This window comes from Mastigoproctus giganteus, chromosome 9 (genome assembly GCF_048544385.1).
Source record: "Mastigoproctus giganteus isolate SK-2022 chromosome 9, ASM4854438v1, whole genome shotgun sequence".
In the NCBI taxonomy this organism is placed as follows: Eukaryota; Metazoa; Arthropoda; class Arachnida; order Uropygi; family Thelyphonidae; genus Mastigoproctus; species Mastigoproctus giganteus.
This window is the reverse complement of record NC_143583.1, coordinates 142867522-142885283: the sequence shown is the minus strand read 5'-3', so window position 1 is coordinate 142885283 and position 17762 is coordinate 142867522. Positions and strand designations below refer to the sequence as shown.

The following is a 17762-nucleotide window of genomic DNA, read 5'->3' as shown; positions in this document are numbered from 1 at the left end:
AACGAATTCAGTTATTAATCGTTGTGTTCGTGTTTTGGTTAGGCCGTTATATAATTCTCTGTAAGAGGCTGTCAACAACTTCAGTTCACGTTGAAACTTCCCAGCGCGTTCCTCATTAGGGTCATGTTTGACAAAATGATTACCTAATTTTCTGGCCAGTTCCAGACCTTCTTTTATTAAATCTGCATTTAGAACAGGATCATTTTCTTCATTATCACTACGTTCTGTGGGATAAGGAGTCCCAAGGACAACCTCTAATATTTCATCTTCGCTTAGGGCTTTGTCGGTTAACAATTCATCAATATCTTCAAACGATAGATCATCGAATCCTTCTCCACCAATTTTGTGTGCCATTGTAATGATGTTGGGAAATTCGGTCGTATTAGGGATGATGGGATCTTTGCTTTTTACACATTGTGGCCAAACCGCTTTCCAACACGCATTTAAAGTTGCTGGTTTTAATTCAGTTAACGCTAATCCAACTTGATTGATACAATCCATAATTGAGAATTTCTTCCACACATCAATGACTGTTAGTGTTTCATCATTCAGTTTGTCCAAAACGTGTTGGAATGTTCGTTTTACGTAGTATGTTTTAATTGTCGCACCTTGGTCTAGCGGTTGTATCAAAGATGTAGTATTAGGTGGCAGAAATAAAATTTGTACGTTTGGGTGTTCCAAGACAGGATGGCCGGGTGCATTGTCAAGAATCAGAAGAACTTTAAATTCGAGACCTTTCAAATTCATATAACATCTGACTTCTGGGACGAAACATTTGTTGAACCATTCTGTAAAAATAGCAGTGGTCACCCAGGCCTTCTTGTTTGCTATCCAGTGAACAGGCAGTTTATTGATATCTACACCTTTCATTGAACGTGGGTTTAGGGCTCGATTTACCAGCAGTGGTTTCAACATACGATCTCCTGAAGCGTTGGAGGAAAATAATAAGGTCACACGATCCTTAGCTACCTTAAAACCACCAGCAGTTTTCTGCGATTTGGCTATATACGTTCTGTTCTGCATTCGTTTCCAGAAGAAACCAGTTTCATCTGCATTCCACACTTGATCAGGAGTGTATCCTCCATCTTCAATAATTTTTGCAAGTTCCTGCGGGAATACTTTAGCAGCCGATTCATCCGCAGATGCAGTTTCACCTTTAATTTTTATATTATGAAGAGCATTCCTTTTAAGAAACCCTGTCATCCAACCTGTACTCGCAGAAAATTCATACTTTCTGTTTAACTGAGATGAAGTGCTTGGCTCCTTTTCTTTAATCTGTCTGTAAATTCTTAGTGCTGTTTGCTTGATGGCATTTCCATCTACTGGTACTCTTTTTTTGTGACTGATCTTCTATCCATATTACCAGGGCCTTTTCCATTTTTTCCTTTACAATATCTCTTGTATATGATGATGAATTAACACTTACTTTTGTTCCAGAACATACCGACTTCCTAATTGCAGCTTCATTTTTCTTAATAGTTCTTACGGTAGCTTCATGTACACCAAAATGCTTTCCTACAGACGTAGCCCCTTGTCCAGTTGCAAGACGATCTAAAATTTGAATTTCAAGTTCCAAAGAAATCGCTTTCCTTTTCATTTTGGTAATAGGCGAATTATTCGACATTATATAAGGGCTACCGAAAAATATCTCAGTTATAATTAATAAAAAAAAAGGTATGAAAATTTTGTAAACTTACAATTTATTGACTATCGGCAAAATTAATAAATTTATATGTGCACAAATTTCACTAAAGATTCTTTCACTTTGAAATAGAGCTTACTACTACATGTCTGCCGAAGGTACAATGCACGAATACCGTAAATGTGCACCAAATTCAATAAAAACGTTGATGATTCATAGATACCTAGACGTACACATTGGTAAGCAAAAGCACGCGTTTCAAAACGCATACACTAGCTGTTATCCAATCTATTGGTGCGTGTAATATAGAAATGATACTAATATGCCACAAATAAAAAAAAATTTCTTAGAATTTAGGCAAAAAAAAATTCATAGAAATCGTGTTAAATCAAAATGACTCGCGTAAAAAGAGAATGAAATATTTATTTTGAATTCGTGTTAAACCAAATTCGTGTAAAAAAAGTTCGTGCAAAAACAGAATTAGGTGTATTTTGATAAACTTTGAACAAGAAAACCCCTTTGAGCTAGTCCTGTGAATACAGAACTATTACATTAATAAAAAAAAAAACCTCTAATTTTCCATATTTTTAAATACAGACAAATTAATAATTTAGTATTGCATGTGTTAGTTGTAAGATCATAGAAGAGTCCAATTAAGCATACAATGCAAGACTATCCTAATAGGAATGATGTCCTTAATGGATCACAACATGGGTTCATGTAGGGGAAGTCTTGCTTGACCAATCTAGTTAATTATTGTAATGAAGTCATAAAACAGTTGGATTCAAGAAACAACTTTGATATTATTTACTTTGACTTCAGTAAATCTTTTCATATGGGTCCCTGAAAGTCTATTATATAAAGTGGAGCAAATTGGGATTAATGGCAAAACTCTTCATTGGATCAAGGGCTAGCTAAAAGGTATAAGGCAGAGAGTAGTCATAAATGGACTTACTCCAGGTTGGACCAGGTAGAAAGTGGTGTACCTCAGACCTGGGGGGCACAGTCTGACAAAGTTTTCTGAGTAGTGTTGGCAGGCTGCTAGCACATCTTGTATAGTTCTGTCAATGATTATACAGAAATTTTGCCAGTAGCGACAAGGCGGTGATCGTCCCATTATATAAGATAATGGTGAGGCAGCATGTTTAGTACTGCAACATGGTTAGTCAGGGACAATAAAGGGAATTGTTACATAAATGACTTCAGTTCTGTAATTTTTGGCATCTGGAAGCTAGGTACTTGGATGAGGTGTTTAGGACCATAAATTAAATTAAATTAAATGCAGATGGCATTATAACTCTTGCTCAGACAACACACACATAAGGGAACAGAAATTTAAATTGAAAAAGGATGGTTGCAGAATAGATGTGAGAAAATTTACTTCCAGCCTGAGAGTGATTGATTGTTGGAACAGATTTTCATTTGGTGTTGTGATGGTGGGTAGTTTGAATAAATTTAAGGAAGAATTAGAGATTTTTAGGAGTAGACAGATAAAGGCTTGAGTGTTCCCCCACCCTTTTTTTTGGCCGATGCTGTATAAGCTTGCTTCCATGCATCATTTGCCATTATTTATCCTAATGCTATTCTGCATCCAAGTAAAACTTTAAGCTGTTGTATGCTCCTTTTCTTTTAGCAATTTTTACCTTTCTCCCTGCTAATGATTCTGTACTGTCAGGCCAATAATGTCATCAGCTTTATGGGCAGTAACAGGATTAGAATATTCTTGCTCGAACATGCTGATACAAAAAAAAAAATTATTTCATTTTGAGAGCACTGTCACTTGAGAGAGCCACCTTGAATGTTAACAGGAATATATCTACCCCAAAACTACAGTGAAAAGCTATTTTTTTTTTTTTTTATCTGAAATGATGCCCTAAAACCTTATTTTCTCATTTGTGAGAGAGAGAGAGAGAGAGAGAGAGAGAGAGAGAGAGAGAGAGAGAGAGAGAGAGAGAGAGAGAGAGAAACTTGTTTGCTGTTCACCCACTGAATTTCCTACAGGGTTCTCCAGTTTCTTACTAACAGATTTTATTCCTGTGGTATTACTGGATAGAAAAGGTCTATGGCTAAACAGGTGTGTACCGAGATTTTAGATATTGTTGTTGGAACATTCCTTGTTAGGAAATTTTTGAAAATTAGTCATGTGCTATTAGTCATACATAAGTGTGTTGAGACATGCAGAAGAGAATGTTTTCATATATTCGGACCAAAAAGATACCATTTGAAAAATAGTGCTGAAAATATGTGTTCTTACAGTTTTGGTCCTGTTTTTATTGTTTATGTAAATTAGTTTTTATCCTTTCACTTGAAATATTGAAATAAAATTTTAAGTGAATTACATCTGAACCAATTATATAGTACACTTTACATATAAATTAAGTTGGACATTTTTTAGGTATAATTACCTAATAGCAAGTAGTACCTTATTTAGCCCTCAGAGTAGCCTCAAATTGTCTGGGCATGGAATCTGTGTGAAGACTAAAGCTTTCCAAAAGTTTCACACACCACTTTTGTACTGCAGTGACATGTTTATACCCCATCAGTGACAGGATCCAATACATTGTGTGTTCTGACATACTTCTTTGCACACTACTTTTGCCTTGAAACTATGAAATTCATTGGATTAATGAATTTCATAGTAAACTTTTTAATTTATTTGAGTAATAGTCAGCTTACAAACAATTCCCCCCCCCCCCCAGCAAAGTTTTCTGTGTTACATTGGTGTAGTCAGTGTTACATAGAAGTGGCATAGATAATCCACCCAGCTTACCTGGCTTTGTTCACCATCATATCAAACTTAGTTTTTTTGATATGCCTTATTCTTTAAATTTTTATCTCTCTCTCTCTCTCTCTCTCTCTCTCCTGTTTTTTTTTTACTTCTAAAATAAATTCTTTTGACATTTTAATAGCAGTGCACTTAACCAGAGTCAAATCATAACTGTTCATTAGTTTTAGATTGTTTGCATAAAACCAGCATGGTCTTTAATCCACCAATCTAGAGTGGAAAAAATTGCTGAGAAATCTTATTGCTGATAAATGTCCTGAATCACAAGAAGAATTGAATGAGAACAACTAGTTGACCTCAATGAAGATACAGAAAGAATACTGCAATGGAAAAAACATCTTTCAAGCAACATAACATTGGCAATTACTTTAAAGCTGTATAAGCATATACAGTATGTAATGTATACATAAATGCAAATAACTGTAGTTTTCTCTCAGTTTTTTTACCTGCTTGCATTTTATACTGTAGACTGATTGTGTTTAAAATTGATTATACAAAAAAATTTCCTGTCTGAAATACCATAAGCTCCACTTGTTTAAGATATTGAGATGCTATTATATTTATTATTACAATATAGAAAAATAGAAAAGACTATTGTGGAAAAGAGAACACATTATACCACAAGACTAATGCAAAGTTAGTGATATACTTGGCAGAATGCAAATTTGATTATTAGGGTGGCTTGGTATTCTGTTATTTGAATACCAAATAGCAGAATACTAAAATCAAAATAAAAATGAAAAAATGCAAGTGATACTTACCTTTTGCATTGTAAAAAATGTGACTCTCTGCCCAAGGAGATGCATCCTCACACTCTACCAAATGAGGAGTGCCACTTTCAGAATAAATAAAATAAGGACAGGTTACATCAGCACCTGTGGAAACTGAAAACGCATAAATGAAAATGTTTTAATCAAGAATTGATTTTATTGACCGGCGGAATTACTTAGCAAGTACAGGTCACTGTTGAAAAAAAACCGTGAATTAGGGTTGAACTTGAAAGTGTCTGCAATTCTGCCCAGACACGATAGGAGGGAGTATATGATGAGAGCCTTGTCGATCAATTCGGCCCTGGAGGGATTGTGCAAGGCTCAAGGGGTAGAATTTTTTTCAGCCTGGACTGTACTTGTTAACAGGAGAGATTGCTTCTACAGGGATGGGATACACTTAAATAGAAAGGGTGCAAGAATTTTTGCTGATGCTGTCGAGGCAGTGTTAGGTGGGTCGGAAAACTGCTAGTTGGGGGGGATACAAGGACTAATAGATTAACAGTAGCCACTGGCAGAGGTGGAAGTGATTCTTGCACTGCTTCTATTCAAATCAGCAGAAGTCTGAAAAACAAGATGCAGGATATTTCAGAGACTGCTGGTAGTCATTGCGTTACAAGTAAACACATGGGTTGTGTTAGGGTAGCTAAGAATAGAAACAGGTGCATGTATACCTGCGTGTACACCAATGCTAGGAGTTTGGTAAATAAATTTGATGAATTTGAGGTATTGCTCAAAACATCAAAGGCAGATATTGTTGGGATATCAGAGACGTGGTGTCACACAGATATAAGTAATGCGGAACTGGAATTTGGGGAATACAATGTATATAGAAAGGATAGACAGGACAGGAGGGGAGGAGGGGTTATGCTATTAATTAAGAAACACATAAAGTCAAAGGAAGTGAAGCCAGTTGACATCGATGGACAGGGCAGTGTCGAGTCAGTTTGGTGTGACATAAGCATAGGGAAATCAAAATTGAGAGTAGGAGTGTGCTATAGGCCTAATGACTCTGATGAGTATAATAATATATTGTACAAGGAAATAGAGTGGGCCAGTAAATCAGAGAGTCTTATAATGGGGGATTTTAATTTCCCAGATATTGACTGGAATTTGTGGGTTGGTCACTCGCACACTAGCAAGGCTTTTGTGGATTTATTGGATGATTGTTTTCTACATCAGCATGTTCGTGAGGCAACAAGAGGGAGCAATACTCTTGATCTGATTATCAGTAGTGATTCTTCATGCATTAAGAACCTGCAGATAAATGAACCACTAGGTGGCAGTGATCACAGTGTGTTGAAGTGGGATTTACTCAAGGAGGTAACTACCATCAGAGGTAAAGGGAAGGGCTTTTGTTTTCGTAAAGGCGACTATGATGGTCTGAGACAGTATTTAAATTCTATACAGTGGGACCAACTGATGATGTTACCAACAGCAAACTCAAAATGGGAAGCATTCAAGGAACTAATCTTGGTGGCTACCAGGCTTTACATACCAACTAAGAAATATTGTTCAAGGTTTAGGCCTAAATGGTTGTCAGATGGACTAATGAGACATGTGGCAGAGAAGAAAAATGCATGGGATACATACAAATTAATGGGTGACATGGAAGCCTATGATAGATATAAGTTGGTCTGTAACCAAGTCACAAAGGAGATTAGGCAGGCAAAGGCAGACTACGAAAAATCCTTGGCAAAGGATGCAAAGAAAAACAGAAAGGAGTTCTTTACATACTTGAACTCGAGAAGGAAAGGGATGAATCAGATTGGTCCACTGGATATTGATGGTTCAACAGTTGAGGATCCTGCTCAGGTGGCTAACAATCTAAACGAGTATTTTGCATCTACATTCACGCATGAGGAGTTATTCAGGAAGGAGAATGATGTAGGTAAAGTAAACATTGGCAGTGAGCTGGATGATTTTGTAATAACTGAGAGGAAAGTGGAGGAGAGATTGTGGAGGATAAACATAAAAAAGGCACCTGGGGTGGATGGGATCTATCCAGTTATATTAAAGGAGGCAGCAAAGGAAGTAAGCAAACCCCTAGCCATAATTATGAGAGCTTCTTTGGACTCAGGGGAGGTACCCATAGACTGGAGATGTGCAAATGTAACCCCAATTCACAAAGGAGGATCAAAGGCTGACACAAGTAATTATAGACCTGTTAGTTTAACTTCTGTTCCAGGTAAATTAATGGAGGCACTGGTTAAAGAAGCACTGCAGGATCATCTAGACAAGAATTCAGTTATAGCTCAGACGCAGCATGGTTTTGTTAAGGGCAGGTCTTGCCTGACCAATTTGATTGGATACTATGATGTAGTCACAAAAGAACTGGATGCAGGGAATAACTTTGATATTATATATTTGGATCTTAGAAAGGCTTTTGATACTGTTGCACATGGAAGACTGCTGCACAAATTGGAGCAGTGTGGCATTGGAGGCAAATTGCTGCTATGGATAAGGGGATGGTTGAGTGGCAGAAGACAGAGAGTGGTAATCAATGGACACTGCTCAACGTGGACTAATGTTATTAGTGGAGTTCCTCAAGGTTCAGTGTTGGGTCCATTGTTGTTTTCGGTGTTTATGAATGATATTGATGATGGGATATCAAGTTTAATGTCTAAGTTTGCAGATGATACAAAGGTTGGCAGGGTTGTTAAGGACACTACTGACGCTATGCTGCTGCAACAGGATCTGGAAAGGTTGAACAGATGGGCTGAGAGGTGGCAAATGAAGTTTAACATTGACAAATGTAAAGTACTACATATGGGTAACAGTAACCCCAGAGCAATGTATCAACTCTGCGGTACTACACTGACAGTGGTGGAGAATGAAAAGGACCTGGGGGTAATTGTGCAGGCAGATATGAAGTTCTCTGAGCAGTGCAGACGAGCTGCAAGAGTAGCTCATGGTGTCTTGTCAATGATATACAGGAATTTTTCTAGCAGGGATAAGGAGGTGATTATTCCCTTGTATAAGGCAATGATTAGGCCACATCTTGAGTACTGTATACAGGTCTGGAGGCCTCATTTCAAGAAGGATGTAGAGCTGCTGGAACGGGTACAGAGAAGGGCAACAAGATTAGTAAATGGAACAAAGGGTTGCTCTTACGAAGAAAGGCTTAAGTTTTGCAAATTACAGAGTCTGGAGACTAGGCACCGGCGAGGTGATCTGATAGAGGTGTATAAGGCTTTGAATGGTTTGAGCATGCTCAGTGCCAATGGGATTCTTCATCTTTCTCAGAATAATCACCTCAGAGGGCATAAATTCAAATTGAGGAAGGACGGATGTCGGATAAATGTGCGGAAATTTGCCTTTGGCCAGCGGGTGGTTGGTTGGTGGAACCGACTTCCATCACTTGTTGTTGAAGTTGATAGCCTAAACAAATTTAAAGCTCAACTGGACAGGTATTTCGAACGAACTGAGGGGTGAAATGGGAGAGGGTTTTTTTTTTTTTTTTTTTTGGCTGATGCTGAATAAGCTTGCTTTCTTGCATCATATGCCTCTACTAATGCTAATGCTAATGCTTTATATAAATTTATGAATAAATTTTTCCCTTGATTTAAAATATGAAATTATAATACATTATTTGTTTGTTCTTATATCACTTGGAACATAATTATATCTTTCTACCATAAATCAGTTTTGTTTGGTAAATCTATAATTATTAATGATAATGTTAATTTTCTTTTACAGAATTTTAATTCCTGTTTTTGATCCGGATACAAATATGTTATTTCTTGCTGCAAAGGTAACAGACTTAGTTGTCTAATATATACAGGGTGGGCCACCAATTATGCTACCAATTGATTTTAAATGCAAAATCAGTTTGGAGATTTGTTTATTATCATTTGCTTGGTGAAACTGTAAAGCCATTTTATAGAAAAATGACCTGCTTGAGATATGCACCATTAAACCTCTTATTCTTCATATTACATTAGGGTAATATTCATTTTAATAGGTACTTTTTTTTGTTAGTTCTGCTGATAATATGCTAAATTTTTCTTTTGGCTCTTCAGAAATGGAGCTTTACAATATCCTCCCTACTCACTCGTCCTGATTCCTTCCGTTTCATAGTGGTACATTTGTATGGGTCCATTCTGATGTTCCCTTTCAGAGACTTAATAATAAAGAAATATATATTATTAAGTTTATTTCTGAGAGGAATAGAGATATTTACAACAATTACAGTAGATATTACAATTGTGATATTTACAATGTTACAATTGTGTTAAAGATATCTACAACTTAAATTTCCTGAATTTTAGTTGTGAATATATAGGCAAGGATCTTATCAGAGAAATTGATAAAATGTACAATATTAGAATTAATAAAAATTTTAAAAATTAAACATTCATTAAGAATAAAAATAACAAGGATTTTGCATAACATGCATGCAAACATATAAGATAGCATTCTGTAAGAATTAAATTAGCGTATGCCTCTCTACAACTAGAAAAACAGAAAATTAAACATACATCTTTTAAGATGAGAGAATATATAATATACTCTCATCTTAAAAGTTTCGACAGCTGAATACAGTGCTGTTGGTCCTTGAGGTTCTCACAGACATTCTCTCAGATATGCCAGACAAGCTGCACTTGCTACCTGAGAATCTAAAACGCTGATGGAACTGATATTTGGGTGACACTCAAGTCAAGTGGACCCAATTTTGGCGAAGTCCGGACGGTCTGTGACAGCCAAATCCTCTGCTTGCACCTTCATGATGGTGGGACAGTTAGTAATTCTGGGTATAACCTCCATTCACAAGTACATGGTGGATGACCACCCAGGTGTGATCCGATGTAAGCAGGGGTCGAGGTGTGGCACCCACACAACATGGAGGAATGCCACCCCTCTATGTTACCAGGCAGTACTAGGTGGTAGATGACACTCATCAACCGGTGCAATATCACCACTTTGTTTTTTGGAGTTTGAAGTTGTGGAACCCATGTTTAGTCTCTAGAGCTAAGTTCCGGTCAACCCTTCCCTATCTCTTCCATCATGCAGTATGATTGATGACTTTTGAGGTTATGATGAACATCGTGGCGAGATCCAATATTCCTTACATTTCAAGGGTACAGCTCTAAAACGGTGTTCGCAGGCCGGCCGCTAGTTAGAACACCAGACTGAACCTATTGGTAACTCTCTAGGAGGCTTCCGGATCAGCTAGTGTATAATCTTGCTACCTCTACTCTGCCGGATAGTGACTGGAGGGAGTCCGAGTAGTGTGTATGCGGGAAGCATTGTCGAAGTCACGTTATGTCAGGTATCTGGGTATATTCTTATTGTGTGTATGCCATATCCAAAAATTTCATTACTTCATACAGCATGTCCCATCCACTTTTTCTTACTATTGAATATACCATGAATTGTCAAACTAATAGAGCAAGCTTATCTGCGAAAAGATCTAAACCTCCCAAGCACTTCCTAATTCATTTCACAAATATATGTGGTCTCAATTCTAATCTCAATGATGTCCATTTCCACTTGCAGTCTGCCAAACCCCATGTTCATTTCTGACAGAATCTCAGTTATCGGTTGATTCAACTACTGCTCATCTCAGATGCCCAAATTATTCACTGTATGATTCCTTTCGCCTCAAAGGTGGTACTTGTGCATATGCCTGTTTTGATATTCCCTTTCAGAGACACTTGGCAATTTGGAATCTCCTCTCTTTGATCTTCTTTGGCTTAAAATCTCTCTACCTAATTGTGTCAAATTCATCTGTTGCCTCTACTGTTCTCCCAACTCCACTAATCACTTGGAGCTCTTTGACTTCCTCTCTTTGCAACTCGACTTTCTACAGTCCAACTTTCCTAACAGTGAGGTAATTTTCCTTGGTGATTTTAATGTTCACAACTCCAGCTGGCTTCCGTTTTCTAGTCACACCGACCCAGCTGGCCGAGATGCTGAGGCTTTTGCAGTTACTAATGACCTTGCACAGATTGTTCACTTACCTACAAGAATACCAGACAATCCTAATCATACAGCCAATACGCTCTTTTTTTCCCAAACAATCCTTCTAAGTACACGGTCAAAGTGAGAGGTCCGTTAGGCACTTCAGATCACAACTTGGTGATTGTCTCTTCTCCAATGGGACCTTTATCTCATGGCTATTCCCAACCTCGTGTTGTTTTGGCATTACAATAATGCAAAATGGGATGACCTGTGAGACGACTTTTCTTCATTTCCTTATTCGGATTACTGTTTCAAAACTTCTGATGTCAACGTTTGCTCACATCATGTCAGTGAAATTATTCTTGCAAGAATGGAATCCTTTATCCCACACTCCACTTTAAAATCTCGTCCTTTAACTAAACCTTGGTTTTCCAATAAATGTGCTAAGGCTGTTCAAGAGAAGAATGTTGCATATCATAATTGGCTTGTTTCTAATTCTCCAGTTTCATTTTCTGCATATACCAAAGTTCGCAACAATTGTAAAGCACTTATTAATCAGTCCAAACTAGAGTTGAACAGGCTAAGAGTAGAAAACTTGCTTCTTGCCCTAATGGTAGCCGAGCATTCTGGTCTCTTGCCAAAGCTATTGGCCGCAACTTTTGCCCATCTCTGCTCCCACCTCTGTCCAAACCAGATGGTTCTGTTGTCACTTCAGCCAAGGACAAAGCTGACCTGCTATCATCCCATTTTTCTTCCAACTCATGTATTAATGATCTTGGTAAAACATCTCCCACCATTCCCAACATGCTCCATTCAATGCCTCCTGTGGTCTTCCATCAAAAGGATGTCAAAAGGATTTTGATGAATCTTGATGATAAGAAAGCTCCAGGTCCCGATGGTATTTCTCCACTTGTTCTCAAAACCTGTGCTCCTGAACTTACTCCTATTCTTTGCCTCCTTTTTTCACTTTCTTATTCCAAGGGTGTTTTTCCTTCTACTTGGAAATTGCTCATATCCAGCCAGTTCCTAAAAAAGGTGACAAATCCCTCCCATCCAATTATCGTCCCATTGCAATTACTTCTAGTCTTTCTAAAGTAATGGAGAAATCAATTAACCGCCAACTCTTAAACTACCTAGAAACCTTCCGTCTGATCAATGATCGCCAGTATGGATTCTGTCAGTGTCGATCCACTGGTGATATTCTGGCTTATGCTACCCATTTATGGACTAATTCAATTGAAAGGTTCGGTGAAACACAAGTAGTTGCTCTTGACATCTCAAAGGCTTTCGATCGTGTTTGGCATAAAGGTCTTCTAAACAAGCTTCCATCTTATGGTTTACCAACTGTTTTTAGTAATTGGTTATCCAGTTTTCTCTCTGATCGCTCACTGAGGGTGATGGTAGATGGCTCTCTGTCTTCTAACTTTTCCACTAATGCCAGTGTCCCCCAAGGTTCAGTTCTTTCTCCCACTCTTTTCCTCTTTTATATGACTTGAAACATGTCCATAGTTTTGTCGATGATAGCACATTGCATTCCACTTTCCATTTTGAGAAACCTTGTCTAGCTCAATCAGCCTCAACTTCTCGAAAATCTGCTACCAATTCCTTAAATGCCGATTTTCAGTTAATTCTCCAATTGGGCAAAGACAACTTAGTTGATTTCATTCCTTCTAAAACTCAGTCTTGTATTATATCTCGCAAAAAGGATTCTTCTGCTCCTATGCTTATCTTTAGTGACAGTCCGATTTCTAGGCAAAATGATGTATGTCTTTTGGGGATTGTTGTTGTTGTTTTTGTTTTTAGGAGCATTAGCAACTAAGGCCATATTGCTCCGGGATATGCGGTGGTCATTCCCTGACCTTTCCGCATCCTCTGTATTTGGTGGTGACGGGCTCGAACCCCGGTCTAATCAAGGAGCGTGTGCTACGCACTGCTGCTCCTTCCCACCTGGCTATGGAGGTGCCACCTTTTGGGAATTACCCTGACTTCTAATCTCTCTTGGCACAAGCACATTACAAATATTGCTTCCTCTGCATCTAAAGAACTTGGTTTTCTCTTTTGCTCTCAGCATTACTTTTCTTCCAAAGAACTGCTCACTCTGTATAAATTGCAAATCTGCCCAGCCATGGAATATTGTTCGCACATCTGGGTGTGGTGCCCCCAAAACCTCACTGAGGCTTCTTGATTCCATTCAGAAGAGGGTAGTTAGGTTTATTAATGATTCATCTCTAACAGAGTCTCTCCACTCGCTGTCTCGTAGACATACTGTTTCTGCTGCATGCCTCTTCTACAGATACTACCACAGGCACTGTTCTTCTGAATTGGCTTCTGTAATTTCCGCTCTCTCTTTCAAAACAGTCCAAACAAGTGCCGCCACCAGCCAACATCCATTTTCTGTCCAACTTCAAACTCACAGAACCAACTTTTCATCTTCCTCGTTTATTCATTCAACTGCTGTTTTCTGGAACAACCTTTCTTCATACGTATTTCCTGAAAATTACAGTCTACAGAAGTTCAAGTCTAGTGTCAACAAATATTTTTTTTCGTCTTCTCAGTCTCCCACCCAAGCACGGTACTAAGTACTATAGGTTATAATTCCTCTCATGTTTGCAGTTTACATAAAAAAAAAAAAAAAAAGTGAGATTTTTATATCAATTCTCAAATTTACTATTCATAAAGAGTTAGCAGGAGGTCTGGATGAGGTCTTTAGTCAATGGAAAGCTTTTAGTTTTTGGTACCAGGAAGACTTTATGCACTGACAGTGGAGAAAAGGAGATAGAGGATTTGGAAAATATTTATTCCACAACCAAACATTGCTGACATTTGACCCTCTTGACTCAAAACTGAATTTCAGTGATGTCTAGTGTTTCTGTGACAACCAAATTCTTTGCTTGCGTCTTCATGATAGTGGGAACTTGGGTATCTGCCCTTTAGCACGTCATACACAATGCACCTGGTTTACTGGAAGTGACCACCTAGGTGTGATTCAGAGGAAGCAGCAGTTGAGGTGTGGCATTTGCATCATGGGGAAATGGTCAACCTTTTGTGTCACAAGGCAATACTAGGTGGTAGATAGCTTTCATCACCTGGTGTAATTCCACCACATTGTTCATCAGAGGCTTGAAGTGGTGAAAACCATGTTAAGTATTCAAAGAAATCCTCTGTCATCTCCCCCATCTTGAATTATATAGCACGTCATGTGTTTTGATGTTATGATAGATTTTAATTTCCAGCTTTAAATGGTTTTTTCAGGCTGGTCACTAGCCAGTAAACTAGACTTGAACCTGTTGGCAGCTTAGATGAAATAAAATTGTCAAAGTTATATTACATATATAATTATATTTGTCATTTTCCTTACAGTATAATTAAATTCATCCTGTATTTTTTAATTAATTCAATTAATAAATATAGTCACTTTAGTTTAATAATGGCAATGGTCATCACCACAGAATCAAAGAAAGCATGTGCAGGGTTGAGCATCCAAATTAAGTTGTAATACAAATTATTGTACTTTGGTCTTTCCATTTCTCAATAGATTGAGTGATTGATATTTGGATTGTCAATGTAAGAAACATTAACAGTCCAGTAGATAAAAAACTGAATAATGTGGCTATAGCTTCTTATTACTTATGGATTAAACTTAAGTTCTGGGAAAATATTGACAAAAAACAAAAAACAAAAACACCTCTCTCCATAAATAATATTGTTACTCTTACATCATTCCTCATTCAAGCTAGGCATTTCAGATTTAATTCAGGCATTTGTAAAAAAAATATATGGACTTCTGATGAGACTAGGAATTCCAGCCAGACTACTAGAAATATATCTGGCATCTATAGAAGATCATATTCTTAACCCCCTCCTTCTACAATTAAGTTATTTATTACATAGATTATATTCTTATAGTTTCTGACAAACTAACTATAGATAACCTTTTCTCAAAAATTTAAATTAGTTCATCATAGACTAAAATATACACTTGAATTGAACATGATAATAGTATAAACTTCTTAAACTTAAAAATATTTAAGTATAATGATTAATTAAAAACTTGCATTTATAGAAAAAAGTTGCATCCAGGAAAATTTTTATATTTTCATATTAAATATTGCCTTAACGAAAATGACTTACAAAGAGAATTACAATATCTAACTAATGCTTTCTCAAAAAAGAAATATCCTCATAGATTAATCCAAGAGATCATACATAAAGTAAAAAATAGATTGAAGAATTCCTCTTCACAATAACAAAACCTGTTATCCATACAGAAATAATTTTACCATATCATTGTCAATTAGCCAGACAACTTAAAGATGTTTTTTCAAACACTGAACTGAAATTAGTTTTCTCATCATAATAAAATTATAGTAATATTAATAATAAAATCATTATAATAAAATTATCACATATTATAATAATTACGAAGGTACCTTCAAATACAGTATTCAAGACTAACAACATATTGTATTTAGTTTCTTGCCAACAAGACTGTAACATGTGTTATATATGGAGCACTACAATTAAATATGTCACCTCTAACATATCTAATAGTAGAGCCTATTATCAAGCCCGTTTACACATACAATGCCACAGAACAGAACACAGCCAACATACCCAATCAACTTTTCACCAAACTCATATGTAATAATATTAAATTTCTGGCATGCATGTCTGCATTTTGCCATGGGAGAAGAATACACTTCCCTCTGTTGGGTTTCATTTTAAATAGCTTTATGTGTTCATATTTATTCATCCTAATTATTTATTCTAATGAAACATAAATAGCTAAGGAGATAAATTCTGTTAAAATAAGGTATTCTAAACCTTTTCTTTTTGTTAATCCTATAGCCCAATGCAAAGGAAGTTAGATTTTTTCCTCCAAAGAGTTAAGTGTTAAATTACCCAATTTTGAGTTATTAATTTCTTTAAGATTATGTACTGATATGCACGGGTAAGTGAAGAAGTGAGAAGCAATTTATGGAACCTGAGAATGGCCCATGCCCCTTTTGAAATATTGATTTAATTTGATTGGATACTACAATGTGGTCATAAAGGAATTGGATGCAAAAAATAATTTTAATATCATATACTTAGATTTCAGAAAAGCTTTTGATACTGTTGCACATGGAAGACTACTATACAAATTGGAGCAGTATGACATTAAGGGCAAATCACTGATATGGATAAAGGGATTGTTCAGCAGGAGAAGACAGAGAGTGGTAATCAATGGATACTGCTAATGTTAAGACTAATGTTATTAGTGGAATTCCCCAGGGTTCGGTGTTGGGCCCATTGGTGTTTTCTATATTTATCAATTATATTGATGAGGGTATATCAGGCTTAATGTCCAAGTTTGCAGATGATACAAAGGTTGACAGGATTTTTAATGAGAGTAATGACAGTATGTAACTGCAAAAGGATCTAGAAAAGTTGGGCAGATGGGCCGTGAGGTGGAAACTGAAGTTTAACATTGACTAATGCAAAGTACTGCATATGGGTAGAGCTAACTCCAGAATAACATACCAACTGTGTGGTACTATAATCAGGGAGTGGAAATTGACAATGAAAAAGACCTAGGGGTAATTGTGCAGTCAGGTATGAAGTTTTCAGAGAAGGGCAGACAGGCTGCCAGAGCAGCTCATGGGGTCTTGTCAGTTTAACATAGGAATTTTTCTAGCAGGGATTATTCCTTTGTATAAGGCAGTGGTTAGGCCACACCTTGAGTACTGCATAGAGGTCTGGAGGCCTCATTTGAGGAAGGATGTAGAGTTGCTGGAACGAGTACAGAGAAGGGCAACGAGATTGGTGAGGAGAACAAAGAGTTGCTGTTACCAAGAATGGCAAGTTACCAAGTTCTGAAATTGCAACTTCTGAAGACTAGGCACCTGTGAGGTGACCCGATCGAGGTGTATAAGGCCTTGAATGGTTTGAGTAAGCTCAATTCTGATGGGATTCTTCCTCTTGCTCAGATTATGCACCTTGAGGGGACATAAACTCAAATAGAGGAAAGACATTTGTAGAATAGATGTGTGGAAATTTACCTTTAACCAGCAAGTGGTTGATTGCTGGAACAAACTTCCATCTGTTGTTGTTGTGGAAGTTGATAGCTTAAATAAATTCAAGGGAGAATTGGACAAACTTTTGGAGTGAATGGATGGGTGGAATGGGAAGGTTTTTTTTTGGTTGATGCTGTATAAGCTTGCTTCTGGCATAATATGCATCTACTAGTGCTAATATTGATGAAGGTATTTCATGCTTAATGTCAAATTTTGCCAGATGATACAAGTTTGGCGGAGTGGTTAATGACAGTAATCATGTGAGCTATTGCTAAAAGGTCTAAGAAAATTGGGTCAATGGCCTGAGAAATGGCAGTTGAGGTTTAACATTTGGAACGAGCGTAACCTTGTGCAGGTTGTTTAGTTTTTACTGCTCCTAGAATAGAGAAGTTTTTTTCTGTTTTATTAGCTTAAATTGGCATATTAACTTATTTTCTAGAGTAACTTTATATTCCTAGTTTAAACTTAGTTTAAAGTTTAACTTAGATAGAGATTTTATAGGTATTACTTAGTATCTGTAAGGGTTTCAAATCCACGTGTTACAAGTTGCAGCTCCAGTGAATGAGAAGTTTTTTAGCCATATTTAGCAGCTTTATTGACCAATTGTT

General features: G+C 37.0%; 1 protein-coding gene across 1 annotated transcript in view; it reads left to right on the top strand.

The window, feature by feature from the left end:
* pod1 (coronin) overlaps window positions 1-17762 on the top strand; it is a 588411-nt gene that overhangs the window by 210931 nt on the left and 359718 nt on the right. The window contains exon 10 of the mRNA XM_090381732.1: window positions 8894-8948. Coding sequence (XP_090237858.1) covers window positions 8894-8948 — 55 coding nt within the window. The remainder of the gene's footprint in view (window positions 1-8893; window positions 8949-17762) is intronic.